The sequence below is a fragment of the Pongo pygmaeus genome, chromosome 19 (genome assembly GCF_028885625.2).
Source record: "Pongo pygmaeus isolate AG05252 chromosome 19, NHGRI_mPonPyg2-v2.0_pri, whole genome shotgun sequence".
Classification (NCBI taxonomy): domain Eukaryota; kingdom Metazoa; phylum Chordata; class Mammalia; order Primates; family Hominidae; genus Pongo; species Pongo pygmaeus.
In genome coordinates this window covers 51,498,401-51,523,093 of record NC_072392.2, presented here as the reverse complement: position 1 = coordinate 51,523,093, position 24,693 = coordinate 51,498,401, and the positions used below count along the sequence as shown (strand labels likewise).

Below are 24,693 nucleotides of genomic sequence, written 5' to 3'. Positions count from 1 at the left end.
TTGCAAACTCTTTAGAGTGGCACTAGAGCGTAGTGGTCATGTATGTGGACTATTTTGGCGAGTAACTTGAATTCTTCGTTCTTCAGTATCACTGTTTGTAAAAAGGAGGCTAATAATAGCATCTACCTAATAGAACTGTTACAAGATCAATGACAACAATGCCTAATACATAGAGTGCTCAGTTGATGTTATTGTGTATGTTGTACTGAGTTGTTTAGTACATGTTTTCCCTCTTTAGATTGATCTCAGCTCACTGCAACCCCTGCCTCCTGGGCTCAAGCAATTCTCCTGGCTCAGCCTCCCAAATAGGTGGGATTACAGGCATGCACTACCACACCCGGCTGACTCTTGTATTTTTAGTAGAGATGGGGTTTCGCCATGTTGGCCAGGCTGGTCTCGAACTCTTGACCTCAAGTGATCCACCCACCCATCTTGGCCTCCGAAAGTGCTGGGATTACAGTCGTGAGCCACCGAGCCCAGCAGGGACGTGTGTCTTATTCTTTCAGCTAATAGTAAGGCTTTCTGGCAGGATGAGAGTAACTGGGCTTTGGATTCAGATAGGTCAGTGTTCAACTCTCAGCTCTGCCACTTACTAGATGTGTAACTTTGTGCTTTACCTCATGAACTCAGTTTGTTTCATTTATGTAATGTGAAAATAACACATGTCTTGCAAGTTATTCTGAGGATTATATTTGAGAATGAAAGTCGCATATTTGGCTTAAGGAAGGCAGTTACTAAATGAGAGCTTTTATTTTGATGGGTAGCCCCAGATTGTAGCACCATGTTTAGAACATTGTAAGCGCTCAACAATTGATTATCATTATTATTATTTGAGACAGAGTCTCACTCTGTCACCCAGGCTAGAATGCAGTGGTGCGATCTCGGCTCACTGCAACCTCTGCCTCCTGGGTTCAAGTGATTCTCATGCCTCAGCCTCCCAAGTAGCTGGGATTACAGGCGCATGCCACCATGCCCAACTAATGTTTGTATTTTTAGCAGAGATGAGGTTTTGCCATGTTGGTTAGGCTAGTCTTGAACTCCTGATCTCAAGTGATCCGCCTGCCTTGGCCTCCCAAAGTGTTGGGATTACAGGCGTGAGCCACTGCACTTAGCCGACAATTGATTATTGAATGAAAATGGCATTACATGCCAGGCACCATATGTGGCAAAGAGCACATGTTAATACACATTTACTCTTTATGTGTATCATCTCACTTCATTCTGACAAATACTCTGTGGAGGAGGCTCTGTTATTATCTCCAGTTTACACAGAAGAAATCAGAGGCTTAGGTTAGTTTAACAAAGTTTTCATAGCTCGAATGTGGCAGAGCTGAGATTTGAACACTTTAGGAGCCCCAAAATAGCTGATCAAATGAAAGAATGAATGAAAGTGAGGAAACTTACACGGAGTCAGGTAGTGGCGTAATGGAGCCCTTGGCCACTATTCTATTTACACTCATTGGATCATCTCTATGAAAGAATTGAGGGTGAGATGGAGGCATCTGGGGGTAAAGAGACCAACTTTTCCCCTTTAGTTGCTATTTGACAGTTTATGTCTGGTGAACATGCAGGCTTGCGTCTGGTGAACATAAGTACAACTGTGGATAAACAGAAATGCTTAGTGAATAAACACATCTTAAATAAATTCGGGGTTCTCGTTCTTAGCAATCATCAATAGCATGGCCAGATGAATTTTCCTGAGACAGGAAAAAGCATGATCTAAGTTACTGATTTCAAGTTGTTTTGTATCAGGAACATTTGCTTGGGAGCTATCAAAGCCAAGATGTGAAGTCCTCCCTGGCCTGACAACCTAACTATTCATATCCAAGGGACTTGACTAAGGAGCTTTGAAGAAGGAAAAGAAGTTCCCATTGCTCATTTTCCACTTCTCCTGATTTGATCCCCAGTACTACCCTGCGGAAGAACAAGAAGAAAACAGCAATCTAGTTCCTAGTTCTCCTGACCAAATGATGTTATTCCTCTTGATTGGGAAGAAAATGTGGAGGTACTTAGACTTCTGATTTTGAAGGCTTTCAAGCAATCCAGAATCCCAAACTTGAAAGAGTGAAAGAATACAAGTCTTTGAATTAGACAGACCTAGTTTGGGATCTTCACTCTTCCACTCTCTGGCCATATAGTCTCAGTTTTTGTGTGATGTGTAGTGCTCCCAGCATGGTCCTTGCATCTGGTAAGCACATTTTCAGTAAATGGTGGTCATTTTTTGCCTTTGAAACGTAAGTAATATCAGAGGGATTTCAATATGAAAGTGAGGCCGAGAATTAAGGTAGACAGGAGAACTAAAAGTGAGACTGGATTCAGAAGTGACACGAATGAAAAATGAGTTAAAGTCAAAGCTGAGAGCAGGCCTTTGGAGCTTATTATGTTGCTGTGTGAATTATATATCATAGTACCCATTCTGCCTCCTCTCCTGGAAACTCCTTTTAGCCAAACACATACAAAGAGTGATGCCAGCAGAGCAGAACTTTGTTGGGCAGTGGCGTCAGCTAACAACAACGACAAAAATAGGGATGTCCAGAGACTTATTTAAGAATGTCATTTCATCATAAACGAATTGAAGTAGAGACACAGCGTAGTTTGCTGGTTTGATTTAGAGGGAGAGAGGTGTATTAGTATTCTGTGGCTGCTGCAACAAATCACCACAAATTTGGTGGCTTAAAACAACAGAAACGTATTTTTTTTTTTTTTTTTTTGAGACGGAGTCTCGCTCTGTTGCCCAGGCTGGAGTGCAGTAGCGCAATCTCGGCTCACTGCAAGCTCTGCCTCCCGGGTTCACGCCATTCTCCTGCCTCAGACTCCTGAGTAGCTGGGACTACAGGCACCCGCCACTACGCCCGGCTAATTTTTTGTATTTTTAGTAGAGACGGAGTTTCACCGCGTTAGCCAGGATGGTCTCGATCTCCTGACCTCGTGATCCGCCTTCCTCAGCCTCCCAAAGTGCTGGGATTACAGGTGTCAGTCACCGTGCCTGGCCCAGAAACATATTCTTTTATGAAAACTTATTTTAGGTTCAGGAGTACATGTGCAGGTTTATTATATGGGTAAACTCATGTCACGGGGGTTTGTTGTATAGATCATTTCATTACCCAGGTATTAAGCCTGCTACACAATAGTTATTTCTTCTGCTCCTCTCCCTCCTCCCACCTCAGGTGGGTCCCAGTGTCTGTTGTTCCCCTCTTTGTGTCCATGTGTTCTCATCACTGAGCTTCCACTTATAAGTGAGAACATGCAGTATTTGGTTTTCTGTTCCTGTATTAGTTTGCTAAGGATAATGGCCTCCAGCTCCATTCATTTGGTTATTTTTGTTTTTGCGTTTTTATTTTTTATTTTTTTTACAGCTAGAAGTTCAACATCAGTTTCACTGAGTTGAAGTCAAAGTGTTGGCATGGGCTGGGCACGGTAGCTCACGCCTGTAAGCCCAGCACTTTGGGAGTCTGAGGCAGGCAGATCACATGAGGTCAGGGGTTCGAGACCATCCTGGCCAACATGGCAAAACCCCACCTCTATTAAAAATATGTAAATCAGCCAGGCATGGTGGTGCGCACCTGTAATCCTAGCTACGCTGGAGGCTGAGGTGGGAGAATTGCTCGAACCTGGGAGGCAGAGTTTGCAGTAAGCCAAGATCGCACCACTGCACTCCAGCCTGAGCAACAGAGCAAGACTCCGTCAAAAAGAAAAAAAAAAAAGTGTTGCCGTGGACCTGCTGTCTCCAGAAGCTCCAGGGGAGACTCTTCCAGCTTCTGGTAGCTGCTGGCGTTCCTTTCCTTATAGCTGCATCACTCCATCTCTGCTTCTGTGATCACATTGCCTCCTCCCCTTTCGTGTGTATCAAAGCTTGACCCAGGTTAGCCACCACCCTCAAATAAGATAACTAACTGCCTCCCATCTGTTGGTTGTTTTTTCCTTTCTTTTCTTTTTTTTGATCATTCCAATTTATTTATTTATTTATTTATTTATTTATTTATTATTATTATTTTTTATTTTATTATTATTATACTTTAAGTTTTAGGGTACATGTGCACAATGTGCAGGTTAGTTACATATGTATACATGTGCCATGCTGGTGTGCTGCACCCATTAACTCGTCATTTAGCATTAGGTATATCTCCTAAAGCTATCCCTCCCCCTTCCCCCCAGGTTGTTTTTTCTTTTTTGAGATGGAGTCTCGCTTTGTCTCCCAGGCTGGAGGCTGGAGTGCAGTGGTGCAATCTCGGCTCACTGCAACCTCTGCCTCCCAGATTCAAGTGATTCTCCTACCTCAGCCTCCTGAGTAGCTGGCATTACAGGTGCCTGCCATTGTGCCCTGCTAATTTTTGTATTTTTTAGTAGAGATGGGGTTTCACCATGTTGGCCAGGCTGGTCTTGAACTCCTGACCTCATGATCCACCTGCCTCGGCCTCCCAAAATGCTGGGATTACAGGCATGAGCCATTGTGCCCGGCATCTGTTTTTTTTTTTTTTTTTTTTGAGATGGAGTCTCGCTTTGTCACACAGGCTGGAATGCAGTGGCACGATCTCGGCTCACTGCAACCTTTGCCTCCCAGGTTCAAGCAATTCTCCTGTCCCAGCCTCCCCAGTAGGTGGGATTACAGGTGCCCACCACCATGCCCAGCTAATTTTTGTATTTCTAGTAGAGACAGGGTTTTCACCATGTTGGCCAGGCTGGTCTTGAACTCCTGACCTCAGGTGATCTGCCTGCCTTGGCCTCCCAAAATGCTGGGATTACAGGCATAAGCCACTGCCCCCAGCATCTGTTGGGTTTTCTTTTTCTTTCTTTTTTTTTTTTTTTTGAGATGGAGTCTCCCTCTATTGCCCAGGCTGGAATGCAATGGCATGATCTCGGCTCACTGAAACCTCTGCCTCCCAGGTTCAAGCAATTCTCCTGTCCCAGCCTCCCCAGTAGCTGGGATTACAGGTGCCCACCACCATGCCCAGCTAATTTTTGTATTTCTAGTAGAGATGGGGTTTTCACCATGTTGGCCAGGCTGCTGACCTCAGGTGATCTGCCTGCCTTGGCCTCCCAAAATGCTGGGATTACAGGCATGAGCCACTGCCCCCAGCATCTGTTGGGTTTTCTTTTTCTTTCTTTCTTTTTTTTTTTTTTTTTTGAGATGGAGTCTCCCTCTGTTGCCCAGGCTGGAATGCAATGGCATGATCTCGGCTCACTGAAACCTCTGCCTCCCAGGTTCAAGCAATTCTCCTGTCTCAGCCTCCCCAGTAGCTGGGATTACAGGCACACACCACCACACCAGGCTAATTTTTGTATTTTTAGCAGAGACAGGGTTTCACCATATTGGTCAGGCTGGTCTCGAACTCCTGACCTCAGATGATCCACCCACCTAGGCCTCCCAAAGTGCTGGGATTATAGGCATGAGCCACCACACCCAGCCCATCTGTTGGTTTTTACCATTTGTTTTTTAATTATGAAAAACAATTTATACTCATTGTAAACCATTAAAAATACAGATCAGTTAAAGATAATAAAGGGAAGAAAAATAAATTAATTGAAAAATTACCTTTAATCCTCCTACCCAGGGATAGCCAGCTCCTAATCTATGAGGATTTTTCTAGGCTGGGTCTTGTGTTTAACAAAGATGAAAAGTAGGAAAAAGAATAAAAGTAAATAGAACAAGCCATTTAGGAGGTAATGAAATAGGTTAAAATTGCCCACAATGAATACGTACAGGAAGCCTAATTTAAAATAAAAATAGAGCTTTGCACACAAAATTTTCTAGCGCTGAAGGTACATATATGATATGTGGAAATGAAGCTCAGTCTCTTAGAAGTGCTAAGTTTAACTTTTTCCATTCACCCCTGTATTTTCTCATTACGACCTCATTCATTCCCTGAGGTCAGACCCTGGCCTGCTAATCTGCCCTGTCACAGGCTCTTCATGAGTCCTTATCGGCCTTCCTCAGTATGTCAGTGTTATGAAGAAGTGGGAAGTCTGCTCCTCCCAGGCTAATATCAAAGGGCAATAGGGGCTGTGACAGAAGCAAACGTTCAGACTACAGCCAGATGTGAAACTGAAGCAGCAAGAGGAAACACAAGAGCATAGGTAAAAAAAAAAAAAAAAAAAAAAAAATTCTTTTAAAAAACTCATTTATCTAATTTTAAGTGCAGTCTACATCTGAGGGCATGAGGGATTAGTAAAATAGTATTTAGGGAAAATTTGTAAAGGAAAATGAGTAAAAAATTCTGGGAAGGCCTGGCGTGGTAGCCCATCCCTGTAATCCCAGCACTTTGGGAGGCTCAGGTAGGTGGATCACCTGAGGTCAACAGTTCGAGACCAGTCTGGCCAACATGGTGAAACCCCATCTCTACTAAAAATACAAAAATTTATCGAGAGTGGTGGCTCTTGCCTGCAGTCCCAGCTACTCTGGAGGCTGAGGCAGGAGAGTTGCTTGAACCTGGGGGACGGAGGTTGCAGTGAGCCGAGAGATCGCGCCACTGCACTCCAGCCTGGGCACAGAGCAAAACTCTGTCTCAAAAAAAGAAAAAAAAGTTCTGGGAAATGTGGAAAGGATATTCATCTGGAGCTAGAATCTCAGTAAATGTTGTATTTATCATAATTGTTATCAGCATTCAAATAACATTGATGAGACTTAGGAGTCACGGGACCATAGGGTCTGCTGTTCAAAATCAATCAGATTTGTTTTGTGGGTCCCATCAGTGGAAGTTATGGGGAGACAAATTGCAGCTTAAAGTAAGGAGACAATTTCTAACACAGACGTCAGAAAATAGAAGGGACTAGAGGGACTATTTGACAGGTAGTGGGTTACTCATTGCTGGAGGTTTGCATAGCAACTTGTTGGGAGTTGGGAATATTATAGAGGAAATTTTAGAATCCGATAGATTGTTGGACTGGAGGATCTTTAAAGTCCTTTCCAACACTTCTGTGATTCTATGATGTAAATAGAATGTTATGAGAAATTTCCCTAAGGAGCCATAAAATACTACATTTACATGTACCTGTAGAAGAGGCTCACATTCTAAAAAGGATTCCCCAGGTTGATTCTGGTTTTCCTGAAGGAAGTGAGAAGGCAACCAAGAACAAATTGATATCAGGGGAGTGCACATGTCTTGCCGGATGCCTGCTTTCTTCCTCTTGGTGAGTATATACAACACCCACAGGGCCCCTGCTTTGCAAAGATCACACAGAAAGATGGGTTCTCTTCTCCTAGAGGAAGAATTTTGGTTGAGTTAGCAAATATTTTGTTTTGCGATTGACTAAAGGTAAGCAGATCTTTTCTGAAATATTTGTTTCAGAGCTCAAATTTCAGTTTAGGTGGCTGTTTTCTGGTCTAGGAAGCAAAAGAAGGGTGACAATGGTTTAGCTACCATGCCCCAAAAGCTTGTGTTCTTTTCCAAGTCTTAGAGGTTTCCACAGCACAGGGCAGAACTATTAGAAGGGAAGGAAAATGCTGCTGTCACATCACACTATATACGAGGCAACGTACTTTTGAGATTTAGAACATATGAAGAGTTAAAAAGGTTTCTGCATTTGGTATCAACTGACATTCTTTCAGGAGTAAAATAAAGCTTTTCAAAGTGTAGGAAATAATACGTAAAATATCGAATTTTATTTATGTACTTTTATTTTTATTTTTTAGACAGGTTCCCACTCTGCTGCCCAGGCTGGAGTGCAGTGGTGCAATCATGGTTCACTGCAGCCTCAAACTCCTGGGCTCAAGAGATCCTCCCACCTCAGCCTCCTAGGTAGCTGGGACTGCAGGTGTGCACCACCATATCTGCCTAATGTTTAACATTTTTTTTTTTTTATCTTTTGTAGAGATGGGGTCTTGCTATGTTGTCCACGCTGGTCTCAACTCCTGATCGAAAGCAATCCTCTCACATCCACCTCCCAAAGTGCTGAGATTACACATGTGAGCTACCACACCCAGCCTATGTTTGTGTTTATAGCAAGATCTTCTATAGTATATATACTATAAAATGATACTTCCTTAGTTCTCTAGTGCCTTCCTTTCTTCCCCTTTTGAATTATAAATAAGAGCATCTTCTCACTTCAACTTCTATTTCTGCGTATTCTCTAATACCTTCCTGGGCTCCTGTGCCAACCCATGCCCTTTATATCCAGGCTCAGAGTTGGCGTTTCCTGATTTGAAATGCAAAATGGCTGAAAATGTTAGCAATTTAATTTTTCCATTATGACAAATATTAAGCATTCACCTTTATCCATGCCTACTTATTCTGGCAAGGCTAAGGATATTTGGCAAAGTGATTAGAAAACAGCAGTATCAAAGATAATTTCCAGTTGGGTGCAGTGGCTCACATCTGTAATCCCAGCACTTTGGGAGGGAGGCCCAGGCAGGAGGATTGCAACATAGCAAGACTCCATCTCTTAAAAAAAAAAAAAAAAAAAAGAAAAAGAAAAAGAAAAAGGAAAAGAAAAATTAGCCAGGCATGGTGGCACGTGTCTGTAGTCTCAGCTACTAGGGAGACTGAAGTTGGAGAATCACTTGAGCTGGGAGGTTGAGGTTGCAGAGAACTATTATTGTGCCACTGCACTCCAACCTGCACAACAGAGCAAGATCCTATCTCAAAAACAAACAAACAAAACTAAAAAACCCAAAACAAACAACAACAACAACAAATATACATATATAGAGAGATGACTTCCAACATTAAAATGTATCTCCAGTAATTGATAGTTTTGAAGAAAATATTGTAATCTTTGGAATTCTTGTTAATATAGAAACAATATTTCTGTCCTGATTATAGGAACTCCTTTCTTTTATTGTTTGGAGCACAGAGCGGCTGCTGAAATGGAGAGTCTCAAGACTGATACTGAAATGCCGTATCCTGAGGTAATAGTAGATGTGGGTAGAGTGATTTTTGGAGAAGAAAACAGGAAGAAGATGACCAACAGCTGTTTGAAAAGATCTGAGAATTCTAGAATTATCCGGGCTATATGTGCACTGTTAAATTCTGGAGGTGGTGTGATCAAAGCAGAGATTGATGATAAAACCTATAGTTACCAATGCCATGGGCTGGGACAGGATTTGGAAACTTCTTTTCAAAAGCTCCTTCCTTCAGGTTCACAGAAATACCTTGACTACATGCAGCAGGGGCACAATCTCCTGATTTTTGTGAAGTCATGGAGCCCAGATGTTTTCAGCCTTCCACTAAGGATTTGCAGCTTGCGCTCCAATTTGTATCAGAGAGATGTGACTTCCGCTATCAACTTGAGTGCTAGCAGTGCCCTGGAGCTTCTCAGAGAGAAGGGGTTTAGAGCCCAAAGAGGAAGACCAAGGGTGAAGAAGTTGCATCCTCAGGAGGTTCTCAATAGATACATTCAGGAAGAGGAAGATATGAGGATATTGGCTTCAGAATTTTTTAAAAAAGACAAACTCATGTATAAGGAGAAACTCAACTTTACTGAGTCAACACATGTCGAATTTAAAAGGTTCACCACCAAAAAAGTCATACCTCGGATTAAGGAAATGCTGCCTCATTATGTATCTGCATTTGCCAACACTCAAGGGGGATATGTCCTCATTGGGGTGGATGATAAGAGCAAAGAAGTGGTTGGATGTAAGTGGGAAAAAGTGAATCCTGACTTATTAAAAAAAGAAATCGAAAACTGCATAGAAAAATTGCCTACATTCCATTTCTGCTGTGAGAAGCCAAAGGTAAATTTCACTACAAAAATCCTGAATGTGTACCAAAAAGATGTCCTGGATGGTTATGTCTGTGTGATTCAAGTGGAGCCCTTCTGTTGTGTGGTGTTTGCAGAGGCCCCAGATTCCTGGATCATGAAAGACAATTCTGTCACACGGCTGACAGCTGAGCAGTGGGTGGTCATGATGCTGGATACTCAGTCAGGTAAAGGGAAGTGAAATCATTGTCCCCATCAGCAGGGAGGATCCCCTTTCTCTGCCTTTTGTGTATATTTGATCATATATGTTAGTTAAAAAATAGAAATTTATTTTTGCTTGTAAGTGTTCTCCCTTTACAGTGTTCCTTATCTAACAGTTTTAGTTCCAAAGACTCAGAATATAAACTGAGGTCAAGAAATGTTTGGATTCTATGGCCTAAACAACTTTTTTTTCTTTAGACTCTGTCACCCAGGCTGGAGTGCAGTGGTGTGACCTCGGCTCACTGCAACCTCCACCTCCCAGGTGCAAGTGATTCTCGTGCTTCAGCCTCCCAAGTAGCTGGGATTACAGGCACACACCACCATGTCGGCTAATTTTTGTATTTTTAATAGAGATGGGGTTTCGCCAGGTTTCCCAGGCTGGTCTTGAACTTCTAACCTCAAGTGATCAACTCACCTCAGCCTCCCAAAGTGCTGGGATTACAGGTGTGAGCCACCACTCCTGGCCAGTCTAAGCAACTTTTAAAGGAAAGTTACAGTATGCCATCAGCCATGAGTTAGGAAAGGTCTCCTTTTATTCTCTATAAACCTGTTGAAAAAATTGTGCAGGCTGATCATCCCAGTCAAAATTGGAATAGCCTCATTTTAGAGATGATATTCTAGAGAAACACTGTTTAAGAATAACTCTGAGGCCGGGCACAGTCCTAGCACTTTGGGAGGCCAAGGTGGGCAGATTGACGGAGCCCAGGAGTTTGAGACCAGCCTGGCCAATATAGCGAAGCCCTATCTCTCCCCCAAATATAAAAATTAGCCAGGCGTGGTGGTGTATGCCTGCAGTCCCAGCTACATGAGAGGCTGAGGTGGGAGGATTGCTTGAGCCTGGGAGGTGGAGGTTGCAGTCAGCCGAGATCACCCCACTGTACTCCAGACTAAGCAACAGAGTGAGACCCCGTCTCAAAAAAATAAATAAATGAAAATAAAAAAATAAAAATAAATGACTCCTCCACTAATTCTTTCAAGCAAAACATTGTTGACAAATTTGAATTGTTTCAGTAACATTAGGAGCTAATAACCTTAAGCCACTGGGCTTAGGGCACCACCAACTGGGGGAAAATGATGCAAAAGGAGATGCTAGGGCAAGGGGGTGCTGGGGGAGCAGGACCCCGGTGTTCTCACTTACCTTTCAGTTTTGCTTGGAATCAGCCTTGGTGATTCCTAATCAATCCATGAAGGACTATAGGCTGAACTACGCCTATCTGCTTGCCTTCATGGCCAGTATGTTCCAAATTTCATCAAGACTTGAGTGATTAGAGAATTTTATTGGGTCATTCTTTCTCTTAATTTGTTTGAGTTCACTTCTCTCCTCCTCTCCCCTAAAGATCCTACCACTTTTGATTCCATCTAACCTTAGATGGGGACATAAACAACTGTAACAACATTTTTATTTTTTTGAGACAGGGTCTTGCTTTGTCGCCTAGGCTGGAGTGCAGTGGCACGATCTCAGCGCACTGCAGCCTCTGCCTCCCAGGTTCAAGCAATTCTCCCACCTCAGCCTCCCGAGTAGCTGGGATTACAGGCATACCACCACGCCCAGCTAATTTTATTTTATTTTATTTTTTTTTTTGAGACGGAGTCTTGCTCTGTCACCCAGGCTGGAGTGCAGTGGCGCGATCTCGGCTCACTGCAAGCTCCGTCTCCTGGGTTCACGCCATTCTCCTGCCTCAGCCTCCCGAATAGCTGGGACTACAGGCACCCGCCACCATTCTTGGCTAATTTTTTTGTGTTTTTAGTAGTGACGGGGTTTCACCGTGTTAGCCAGGATGGTCTTGATCTCCTGACCTCGTGATCCGCCTGCCTCAGCCTCCCAAAGTGCTGGGATTACAGGTGTGAGCCACCGCGCCCAGCCTAATTTTTCTATTTTTAGTAGGGATGGGGTTTCACCATGTTGGCCAGGCTGGTCTTGAACTCCTGACCTCAGGTGATCCACCCACCTCAGCCTCCCAAAGTGCTGGGATTACAGGCATGAGCCGTCCCATCTGGCCAACACCATTTTTAAAATACTGTGCTTTAATCCTTGCTGATCCCCACTAGATGCCTTTTCTTCTTAGAGATAACCTGGAGTCAGAATACTATAATTGAAAGGAAGCTTAGGGATTATTACTTCACTCCTGCATGAGAGAGAGGTGAAATGACTTGCTCAAGCCGAGTCACACAGTGACTTAGAATATGTGTGATATGTCCCCTGCAGGAATCCCCAGACTTCCTTTCCTGACATATGTGAGCTGTCTGAGGCATAGTAAGTACGACTGCTCAGGCACGCACGCACATCACAGGTCTCCAGTAAGAAAAGCCAAAAAAAGAGGCTTTTTTTTTTTTTTACTTTTTATTTTTTGTCTGAAACAACTTTCCATGTAATTGTCTAGCTCCTTCCAGTTTGGTCACAGACTACAACTCTTGCCTGATTTCATCAGCTTCATCTGCACGAAAAAGTCCCGGATATCCCATAAAAGTCCACGAGTTTAAGGAGGCTCTGCAACGACATTTGTTTCCAGGTATTCCCTCTTGGTTTCAACTTAGGGGACTATTTGTTTTCTAAAATTGAGTTGGGAGGTATTGGTAGTAATGAGTTCAGGTGTTTCTCCTTAGGGAAGGTCAAATGAAGGACTTAGCGACATAATGATCCTGAAATTTTACATATATATATTATATATATAATATATATGACTGGAAACAAGGGTCATACATATACTTATTTAATAATAATTATTAAATATTTATTATTATTAATTTATTATACAATTATTTATATAATTATATAATATATAATTATATATAATATTTATATATCTATATATCTGACCCTTGTTTCCAGTCATCTGATTCCCACTATTACTATTTCTGTGTGCCTTCCAACTTCTCATAACATATGGCTTTTGTTTTCCAAATTTGAGAGTGCAGGGAATTTCTCAGGTCTCAACCATCAAAAAACTGCCCCTAGCTTTCCAATGCAGAAGGAGCCATTGGGTTATCTGAACTTCTTCTAAAGCAGGGTTTCTCAATCTTAGCACTATTGTCATTTGAGTCAGATAGCTCTTTGCTGGGGGAGGGAGAGCCCTGTGAATTGTAGAATACTTAGCAGCATTCCTATCTGGTACCTACTGTATACCAGTAGCTCCCCTCCAATTGTGACAATAAAAAATTCTCAGGCCGGGCATGGTGGCTCATGCCTGTAATCCCAGCACTTTGGGAGGCCGAGGCGGGTGACCTCACCTGAGGTCAGGAGTTTGAGACCAGCCTAGCCAACATGGTGAAACCCTGTCTCTACTAAAAATACAAAAATTAGCCAGGTGTGGCGGCATGTGACTGTAATCTCAGCTACTCCAGAGGCTGAGGCAGACGAATCGCTGGAACCAGAGAGGCAGAGGCTGCAGTGAGCCAAGATCACACCACTGCACTCCAGTCTGGGTGACAGCGAGACTCCGTCTCAAAAAAAAAAGAAAAAATTCTCCAGACATTGCCAAATGTCCTTGGGGATGAGGGAGAGCCGGGGAGCAAAACTGCTCCTGATTAAGAATCACAATTCTAAAGGAAAGCTCTTATTTTCCCAAATGCACCAGGTATCATTTTTTTCTGCAGCGTTGCAGGAATACTTACCACATGCTTTTGTAAGTTTTGGTAACATCTATTCCTTGAATTTTCAGTGACACAGGAAGAGATACAATTTAAACCAGAATCTCTCTGTAAGAAGCTGTTCTCAGATCATAAAGAACTGGAGGGTTTAATGAAGACCCTGATACATCCTTGTTCTCAGGGGATTGTGATATTTTCTAGAAGCTGGGCTGGTGATGTTGGCTTCAGGAAAGAACAGAATGTCCTGTGTGATGCTCTCCTAATAGCAGTTAACAGCCCCGTGGTACTCTATACAATCTTAATAGACCCCGATTGGCCTGGAGGACTTGAATATGCCCGAAACACAGCTCATCAGTTAAAGCAGAAACTGCAAACTGTTGGTGGTTACACAGGGAAAGTGTGCATCATTCCAAGGCTGATACACCTGACCAGCACACAGAGTAGACCTGGTGAGATCCCCCTGCGTTACCCCAGGTCCTACAGGCTTGCTGATGAGGAGGAAATGGAAGACTTGCTGCAGGCTCTGGTGGTGGTCTCCCTGTCCTCCAGATCTCTTCTGAGTGACCAGCTGGGCTGTGAATTTTTCAACTTGCTCATAATGGAGCAGAGCCAGTTACTTTCTGAGAGTCTTCAGAAGACGCGTGAATTATTCATCTACTGCTTTCCAGGAGTCAGGAAGACAGCCCTAGCCATAAAGATTGTGGAGAAAATTAATGACTTGTTTCACTGCAAACCAAAAGAGATCCTCTATGTTTGTGAAAGCGACTCCCTAAAGGATTTTGTGACGTGAGAGTTTTACCAACTACACACACACACAAATATATATATATATATATATATATATATATATATATACATACACATATATTCTTTTTGCAGTTGCACGATTTAATAGAGTGAAAACAGAGCTCCCATACAAAGGGAGGGGACCCAAAGAGGGTAGCCGTTGCCGGCTTGAATGCCTGAGTTTATATCCCGATCATTGTCCCTCCTGCTGTGCTATCAGGCAATAGATGATTGGCTATTTCTTCACCTCCTGTTTTTGCCTAATTAGCATTTTAGTGAGCTCTCTTTCCTATCTGATTGGTCGGGTGTGAGCTAAGTTGCAAGCCCCGTGTTTAAAGGTGGAAGTGATCACCTTCCCAGCTAGGCTTAGGGATTCTTATTCAGCCTAGGAAATCCAGCTAGTCCTGTCTCTCAGTGCCCCCGTCAACAGGAAAACCCAAGTGCTGTTGGGGAAGTTGGCCGACCACCGCTCTGCTTCCTGCTGAATTGGGGCGTAGTAGGGGTTGTGCAGTTGAGATTTCCTCAGGAGAGGTGCCTTTGATGTCATTAACATCGGAGCATGGGCTAGCAGGCTGGTCCAGGGGTCCGTGGTAGATTTTACTCATGGACTGCATCTGGGGCTCCATTTGAAGAACCATTTGTAGCTTTACAGCTTCGATTCTGGAAGGGACAAACTTAACAAGGAGGTTAAAGATACAGGATCCAAAGAGGAGTAACAATATTATAGCTGCTAGAGGTCCTAAGAAGGGGAGAATCCAGGGCATCCATTGGCTGAGGAGGCCTCAGGGTCCAGTGTTTTGAAGCTCCTCTGCTCTACGTTGTATTCGATCTCGAATTTCTTTAACTTTTTTGGTGACGATTCTGGATTGATTAACATAATAACAGCATTCTTCCCCTAAAAATAAACGGGTTCCCCCTCTTTCGGCGGCTAGCAAGTCTAAAGCTCTTCGATTTTGAAGGACTACTGCTGCTAGGGAGTTAAGTTGATCTTGCAAGGTGACCAGGTAGTCGGTGAACCGTTCCATGTCACCATTTAGTTCTTGAGATAATTTGTAGTAGAACTGAATAGAGGTTGTGATACTGCCAGTGCCAGTATCTAGTCCACCTAGCACTCCTGCTCCGACAACAAAAGGAAGAATGGGTACTCTTTTGTTGCAGGGCTTAGGTACGACATGATTGTATAAATCTTGTTCAGTGTAGATGGTCATAGGGGGCAGTAAGAATGAGAGGAAGCACATAGATTCTGAAGAGCCATTCAAACAATGATAGGCTGAGGTACCAGAGACAAAAAATATTCCTGAGGGTAGGCAGACTATTCGTGTGGGAGTAGTTACCCACCTGATGTATTGGGAGTTGGTTGCACACACACAAAAATATATTTAGTCAGTCTTTTCAGGGGTGTCACAAAAGTAATTTGTGTTTTTAGTTTAAGTTTTTGCAGTGCCTTAGCTGCATAAGTGCAAGAGCCCAAACTATATACACATTTCCAAATAATCATGGAATTGAGCTGTAAACAGGTAATTTATAATGTTCAACCTTAAACATCTCATTATAAATATGCACATGTGCATAACTTAAATTTATAGAACCAGAAACTTTTCCCCACAATCCATGGCCTTAAATTTAAGAGAAGTAGAAATGAACCCATTCTGCTTTAAGTAGACTTTTTGTTTGATACGTAATGTTTTAAAGTCATAGGGTATTTCTGCTAATTAGACATTGTACCTAGTGAAACTTGAATTTAAATACAGTTTGATTTTGTTCATAAAATATTTTCATTTTTGACTTGTTCTGCATCAGTAATTTTAGAAAATATGCAAATTCACTTCTGATTTAAATCTCTAACTTTCAATTTAGTAAAATGAATTGGTCATTACAGAATTCAGCAAATGAGGGCAAAATCATTATGATTTTTGGTTTGGTTTTGTTATTCAATAAATCTTTTTGAGCACTGTTGATATGGTATCTACTGTGCTACATTCAGTGTTAGAGGAGAAAACATATTGAAGACCTTGCCATAAAAAAAAATGTGAGTATTGTATAATAATAAAGACATGCTCATTTTAATTAATTAATTAATTTATTTATTTTTGAGATGGAGTCTTGCTGTGTCGCCCAGGTTGGAGTGCAGTGGCACTATCTCAGCTCACTGCAACCTCTGTCTCCAGGGTTCAAGTGATTCTCCTGCCTCAGCCTCCCGAGTAGCTGGGATTACAAGTATGCATCACCACGCCTAGCTAATTTTTGTATTTTTAGTAGAGACGGGGTTTCACCATGTTGGCCAGGCTGGTCTCAAACTCCTGACCTCAAGTGATCTGCCCACCGCCTTCTTGCAAAGTGCTGGGATTACAGGTGTGAGCCACTGCACCTGGCTTCATGCCCATTTTAACAGGCTAGAGGTTGGTTGGTAAATATTCCCCAGTGAAGGAGACCATTGGGCACACTGTTAAGAAGTCAGCAGGAGAAGTGAATCAAATAGGGGAGGGCTTTCTGGGCAAAGGGCACAGCAAGTTCAAAGACATGGAGACACTAGAGAACCAGAATGGTAGGTTTGACTAGAGCCATGCAGACTGTGGGTATACAGCAGGTGGTGATGTTGAAAAGGAGGCAGATGCCAGATTATGAGGGATCCTATAGACTGTGCTGAGGACTACATTCTTTATTAAGATTTATAGCTAAGTTTGAAAATACTCCAGTCAAAAGGCTAACTCAACAAATATCTATTAAACCCTTAATGTGAGAGGGATACAAAGATGGCTAAGAATCAGTGCTTTTACTTGAGTCCACACAGTCCAAATCAGAGGAGGACATGGTTATGATTCAAGGCATAGGGAGTAAAGGCCTTAGGAACTGCATATGTAAAATCATGGAATCCGTAGGGATGAGTGATGTTACTTGGATCCAAATTAAAGGAGGCAAAAAATAACCAAATTTGTTAAGAAAAAATACATATATGCTAAAGCATACTATAAAGGAAAATTGATCTAAGTAAATGAGGTAGCTCCAAAGAGGCATAGCCCCATAGATTTGGTGCCCTACTTGATGTGCTGTGGAACTCAGCATCCTCCTGATGTTTCTCTTACCAAAATCTAAAGAAGCTTTAGAGGAATTTGAACTAGTCCATGCTTTTTTTGCACATAAAAATTATGATATGCATTGAGGTAACTCTTTTCCAGCTCTAAAGAGGATAGAAAGTAAAGAAATGGTAGTAAGAAGTACAAGTTAACTTTGAGATTTCCTTTAGATGTAATGAACTTGTCTTCAGGATTGCCAAACAGTAGGAATGGATTACTAATAGAAATAATACAATCTGTTACCTGGGTTCATTTCAGAAGTCTCACATGCAGGTTTAACTGGATAACCCCAAAGAGCAAGGTGTAAAATTATGCATTCTATCTGTCAGGTAACTTGTAATTAGAACAGTTTTGTGGTATTCGCACTACTGAATCAATGACTCAGCCTGCAGATGAGAATCAGCCCCTGATTCCACTCGAGAGAGTAATGACTGCTGGTGTTCTCTTTATTGATATACCTCAAGCCCTGTTTTTTCCATCCTTACAGCCAACAAACCACCTGCCAAGCTGTGACCCGGAAAACTTTCATGCAAGGGGAGTTTCTAAAGATTAAACACATAGTGATGGATGAGACTGAGAATTTCTGCAGCAAATATGGCAATTGGTACATGAAGGCTAAGAACATCACCCATCCAAAGGCGAAGGGGGCTGGAAGTGAAAACCTTCACCATGGGATTCTCTGGCTTTTTCTTGACCCTTTTCAAATCCATCACGCAGATGTCAATGGCCTTCCCCCTCCCTCTGCTCAGTTTCCTCGAAAAACAATCACCAGTGGGATCCACTGTGCTCTGGAAATAGCAAAGGTTATGAAAGAAGAAATGAAAAGGATCAAAGAAAATCCTCCCTCCAACATGTCTCCAGACACATTAGCATTGTTCAGGGAGACTGCCTATGAGGAAGCAATGTGTGCCCAGGCTCTGCCTGGGGTGTGTGAGACAAAGACTAATCTGACAACAGAACAAATAGCTAACTATGTGGCAAGAAAATGTCACAGCCTGTTCCAGTGTGGCTATCTGCCCAAAGATATAGCAATTCTGTGCAGGAGAGGGGAGGACAGAGGACGCTATAAGCTTGCACTGCTCAAAGCAATGGAATTAATTGAGACCCACAGACCATCAGAGGTTGTGTTTAGCCCGGCCACTGGTGTTTGGGGAAGTCACATTGTTTTAGATAGTATTCAGCAATTTTCAGGCCTGGAGAGGACTATCGTGTTTGGGCTTAGTCCAGAATGTGACCAATCAGAGGAATTTCATAAGCTCTGCTTTGCTTCAAGAGCCATTAAACACCTCTACCTGCTTTATGAAAAGAGGGCAGCCTTCTGAAAATTATTACAAATAATAGAGGAAGACAGGAAGAGCAGAGTCCTTTCTCCTAGACGGGTAGCAGTGACTCCATTTTAATTTTACAAGTGAGGAAATCAAGGCACATCAGTATGGCCTGGAGCCACAGAAATGTCTCTTGGAGCTGAGCCTTCCACTCTATTTCAATGCCACAGGCCTTTTCACAATCTCCTTCACCTCCTACCTATACAATTACAATAGACTTAATTAGTCCCCTGTCTCCAGCTTTCACACTCAATCCAGCTGTCATCCATCAGATAAGTTTTCCTCAAATAGAGAACTGATTTTATGTAATACCTTGCTAACATATCTTCAATGAGTCCCCACAGCCTTCAAACCTAACCAATTTTCAAGGCTTTCATTAATATGCCCTGACTTGCTCTCTCAACCACATCCTTTATTGTATCTCCATCTCCCCGTGTTTCTCATGCACCCCAGCCCACCTGGCATAATTTTTGGGTGGTGGTATGGTGCCCTCCAGGCTGGTTACTTTGACTGCATAGGTCTCAAAAGTAGCCAATTGACTGGCACCTCATACTGGCTATGGGTCTCAAGCTTTCAAGGTCCAGAACTTGATTGCCTTTTAGTACCAAGTCTAGATCAGTCTCTTGGGGATGCTTTATGCTAATCAAGCTCACAAAGGACCAATGCATAAATGAAAATGTTACTCTGTTAATTTATAGTGAGGACCATAGTCATAAGTGGGTCAAATGCTTTTGCTAATCAGTGCCCTCAACAGTAATATAGGAAACCAAATTATATGAACATAGCCTTACAGTAAGGGAAGCTGGTAATTTGATTCAAATATTAAAAATCTTCAGGCTATATTAGACTATTGCAATATCTATTAGGTTGGTGCAAAAGCGTAAAAACCGCAATTACTTTTGCACCAACTTAATATAAAATAAGATTGCAATAATTTCTAAAATAAAGATATTTCTATCACGAGGACTAGACAAATTAGTTTACAGGTTTACAAGCTAAAGCAAATTTAGAATGCTAAGGATGACTAGTTTTTCATTATTCTTTGCCATCAGATGAATTTTTTTTTTCTCTGTCTTGGTTTCTAAAATTCCCAGGTTCACCACGAACCCTCTCCTTACTGCCCCCAACATATACAAATTTTGCCTATATTTATCCTCTATGTATGTGAATACACTCATGTAGGCTAGAAATGCCTTATACTCTGCCACTGGCCCTTGTAGTCTTCCTACAAGGGGCCTTTGCACATCTCTGATCTCTTCCATTATGACTTGGTGCTAATTTTTAAATCCAACTCTTAGAGTTTATGGGGATCCTTGGTGGCAACTTTACCACCAACACCACCCACACACATCTCTGACTTCTGGTCTGTGCCTGTGCCATTTTCTCAGTCTTTAAACCCTTTTCTGTCCCCTCCACCTTTGAAATCCTTACTTGTCAATCACATCCTTGTTCAAATGCGTACTACCTCAATTAAACTTTTACTATCTCCCTAAGTGAAACTTTCCAATGTATATGATACATATTAGAAATGAAATCAAAGTTCCCCTTTTCTAGTCAGCTCCCCAAATGGCTGAGCCAATTCTGTGCTCTTCAAATTACTCTTGCTTTTGCAAGGATTTTTAAATTGCTTTGGAGGTATTTGTATTTCCAAACTGTTTTTAACTTCTAGAAAAGTTTAGGATAACTTGATTGACTCTGGGGAGGCTTGAATCCAGAAGAACATGTGGAAATTTTGGTTATGATTTTAGATAAAGCCCCTCAGGCTTCCAAGAGGTGGAAGAGCAGGCAGGGTTTCGAGAAGCTCTCTTAGCTGCCTTTCTGAATTGCTTAGGCCCATCAGAAGGGCTAGTCTGTACCTAGGCACGGATTGAAAAGACAAACCTCTCCCTTGCTTCCCATGGCTCTAATTACCTGGTGTTTCTTCCTTTTTACCTTTCCTTGGGGGCTTTAGGGTAGTTTTGGGTAGGAGGAAATGAAGTTCAGCAATCGGTTTTGCAAAAGATGCCAGTGCATTGACATTCTGATGTAGGGAGATGTATGAATTCTTTAAAAATAATTTAAAGAGTCAAAGTCAACAGGGTATGAAGGAGTATGAGTGGGACAAGGAATTGCTATATTTTAGTCATAAGCCTTAGTACCATTTGACTTTTTAAAATATATGCATGCATCATATAATGTTTAATGAAAGAATTGTTTTGTAAAGAATTGTTTTAAATATAGAATTTGAGAGTCTTTGTTAGTTCTTAGTCTAGTGAAACAACTCAATCAGGATGAAAGTAGAATAACTAACTCAGTGATTCTCAACCCTGGATGCTCATTATAATTTCCTGGGGGACTTAAAAAAAATCAGTGATCAGGCCGGACACCAGACTAATTAACCTCAGCAGGTCTGAACACAGGCTTGGGCATCGGTATTTATTATATGTTGTCCAGGCAGGGTGCAGTGACTGGTGCCTGTAATACCAGAACTTTGAGAGGCTGAGGTCTGAGGGAATCACTTGAAGCCAGGAGTTGGAGACCAGCCTGGACAGCATAAGAAGACCCCATCTCTACAAAAAAAATTTTTTTAAAAACTTAGCTGGGCATGGTGGTGCATGCTTTTAGTCCTAGCTACTCCAGAGGCCAAGGTGGGAGGATCACTTGAGCCCAGGAGTTTGAGGCTACAGTGACCTATGATTACTCCACTGCACTCCAGCCTGGGTTACAGAGCAAGACTCTATCTCTTAAAAAAAAAATCCAAATGATTCTAATATGTCACAAGGGTTGAGAACCATTGAACCCTTCTCCTAGTCTATTCTTTCTGTCCTCAAAAAATGTGTGCACATTTATCTTCCTATTAAGACTGTGAGCTCCTTGAGAGTAAGAGGATGAGTCACTTACACATCTTTATTTCCCCTAGAGCAACTAGTACAGTGCCTTACACAGGGCAGGTGCTCAGTAAATATTTGCTGAATTGTACTTGTAGCTTTTAGAAAACTAGAATCTACAATGATTCAATTCAATAGTATGAATTTCTAATGTTAGAGATTTCAAAGAAGTCAATGTGGAGAATAATCTTTAACACTGTAATAATGAAGAATAAGGGAACAATAAAGGCAACTCAATTGTTTTTAGGCAACAGGTCAAATTAAGGATCTATGATGATAGTTCATTAGATTCAAATTTAAGATTAGGAACTGGTGGGGACTAAGAATAATGGACTAACTTGGTTGTTCTTAGAATTCTCAATGTTTTCTACAAAGTCTTAATATGACGGATAAAGCAATTAACTAAATGAAATAACTAAGATAAAAGAGAAGCTTTAGAGGCTGTGAGAAGCTTCTAAAACTTACTTTTAAAAAGAAGGGTAATATAATATTATCATGGAAGCTTCGGAAATGGAGAAAGGCAAAATTAAAAGTTCTTAAATCAAGCTGGGCGCAGTGGCTCATGCTGGTAATCCTAGCACTTTGGAAGGCTGAGGCGGGTGAATCACCTGAGGTCAGGAGTTCAAGACCAGCTTGACCAACATGGAGAAACCCTGTCTCCACTAAAAATACAAAATTAGCTGGGTGTGGTGGCGCATGCCTGTAATCCCAGCTACTTGGGAGGCTGAGGCAGGAGAATTGCTTAACCTGGGAGGTGGAGGTTGCCGTGAGCTGAGATCACGCCACTGCACTTCAGCCTGGGCAACAAGAATGAAACTCTGTCTCAAAAAAAAAAAAAAAAAGTTCTTAAATCATCTTGTTATCTGGGTGTAACATTTTTTCATTTTTGCTTATTTATTTCTATTCTTTGTTGATATGGAAAAATATTTTCACGCAGTTATGATCAAGTTGTGCTGTCAACTTTATATCCTATATGTGTGCTTTTTCCATTTAATTGTTTTGTGAGATATTGCTATAGACTACATTATTGTTCCCAATATTTCCTACCTCTCTATATCTATACCCTTTGTAGTTACTAACATTAGAGGTAGAGATATTTTCCACCGCTATAATGTGGCCTTGGTCATGTGACTTGGAATGTTAGTAGTTGTGATGTGCACAGAGGCCGTACGTGGACTTTCAGGATGGGGTTTACTCTCTCGGGTTTCTGCTATTTCCATACAAAGAATGTACCCTGGGTGGCCCACCAGCCACTGAGATATGTGAATCCAACTTGAACTCAACTCATGGCCTGGAGCCAAGTTCCACCAGTCCTAACTAGCTCAGCCAAAATCCAGCTGATCTGAAAGTGCATGAATGAGAAATAAAAGCTTATTATTTAATGACTGAGATTTCAAGGTTGTTTGTTTTGTAGCTTTAGCCGACTAATGCAGGCATTTCCTCATGTTGTAGCACAGTCTTCAATATAATCATTTTTAATGGGTGCACTGCATCCTAGCCAGATCATATGAAATTTCAATGGTCATTCCCCTGTTATTTGTGTCACTAGCAATTTTACACCAATTAAATTAAGCCAGGCACATACTCAGGCATACAACCTTTTCTTTTTCTGGTATGTTTATAAATCCCTGGAGATGGGCTTACTGGATGAAAAGGTGACCTGGATGAAAGAATCACTTTATTCAGATTAGTTCTGATGGGAAGTGAATAGAAAACCCTAGTCACTGCATCTGATAACATATAAATTTTGTTGCATTAACTAAGAGAACAAAATGCTGACATCAGGTTCTGATGACAAAAAAGAGGCAATGATATCTTGGAAACAGGTGACTCTAAAAGGGCTGCAAGGGAGCACAGAGAGTGAAACTAAGGCTCACCACCCTAACCTGGAGCTGCAGAGAAGAACTTAACTTGGAGAACTATGGGTAGAAACATGAATTATATAACCTTGACACTGTATATAAAAAAAAAATCTGTGGTCACTTAAAACTGACATAAGGTACAAAGAGAAAAGAAAAGATGCCTCTGACCATGAACAGGACCTTTTAATTTTTTTAATTAAAAAAATGTTTTTTGAGACAAGGTCTCATTCTTGTTGCTCACATTGGAGTGTAGTAGCACAATCACAGCTCACTGCAGCCTCGACTTCCCAGGATCAGGCGATTCTCCCACCTCAGCTTCTGAGTAGCTGGGACTACAGGTGTGCGCCACCATGCCCGGCTAATTTTGGTACTTTTTGTAGAGACAGGATTTTGCCATCTTGCCCAGGCCGGTCTCAAACTCCTGAGCTCAAGCGATCCACCTGCCTCAGCCTCCCAAAGTGTTGGGATTACAGGCGTGAGCCACCGCGCCCAGCCCAAACAGGACTTTTTAAAAAGAGAAACTCTGACATGGAGAAACTCATTTGAGAAAAGAGGAGAAAGTGTAGAGGTCAACTAGATCTTTGGTGAAGCTGAATTGCCTCTGTTTCCCCAAGGTTTTGGGCAGGATGAACATAAAATTATTTTCAAGAAGCTTCAATCTGAAATAAATACAAAGTTTATAATAACTGCATGCTACTATTTATTGAAATCTTACTATAACCAGCTACGATTTGCTGAATGCTTTGCATACATTCTCACAACAACTTTATGAAGTATCTACACATTATCTCCACTTTGTAAATGATACAACTGAAGCATAGAGAATTTCACTTTCTCAAAGTCACATATCAAGTAAGTGGCCAAGCTTGTTAAATGTAACATTTAAATAGAATCCTTTTTCTCATAATCCCAACTCTGAGAAGTTATAAATACTCTGAAAATACTCTCCAGCGTATGCTGGAATATTCAGAGGGAACAAGAATACTTATGTTTGCCATCAGGGTCTTCTGTCAAGCTCTTGTCCCTGGAAAGTATTAGCCTCTATTGTAAGCAGACAGCTGACTAGCCTATTCTGTTTCCTACAGTTAACATCTGCAGTCATCACAGAGCCTCTTGACCGTTCTGGAAAAATCTGTATTTCTTGATCTACAAAGCTCAGGATCAGACTCTGGTCATATTCCTGACCCATCCAAGGTCAGGCCCTCCTGACATGAACTGCCAGATCCCCTAAGGCTGCTGCATCTTACCTTCTCCCATTGCAACCTTGCAGGCATTTTCTGGTGATGTAGAATTA

The 24,693-nt window shown here is 41.8% G+C and overlaps 1 protein-coding gene across 1 annotated transcript; it reads left to right on the top strand.

Moving 5' to 3' along the window:
* Nucleotides 1-6,022: 6,022 nt before the first annotated feature.
* Nucleotides 6,023-22,923, top strand: SLFN14 (schlafen family member 14). The gene is made up of 6 exons (XM_054456841.2): nucleotides 6,023-6,075; nucleotides 7,050-7,128; nucleotides 8,760-9,863; nucleotides 12,279-12,407; nucleotides 13,557-14,271; nucleotides 17,833-22,923. Exons 3-6 carry the CDS (start codon nucleotides 8,804-8,806, stop codon nucleotides 18,665-18,667), a joined length of 2,739 nt encoding a protein of 912 aa, XP_054312816.2. The 5' UTR covers nucleotides 6,023-6,075; nucleotides 7,050-7,128; nucleotides 8,760-8,803; the 3' UTR covers nucleotides 18,668-22,923.
* Nucleotides 22,924-24,693: the final 1,770 nt, after the last annotated feature.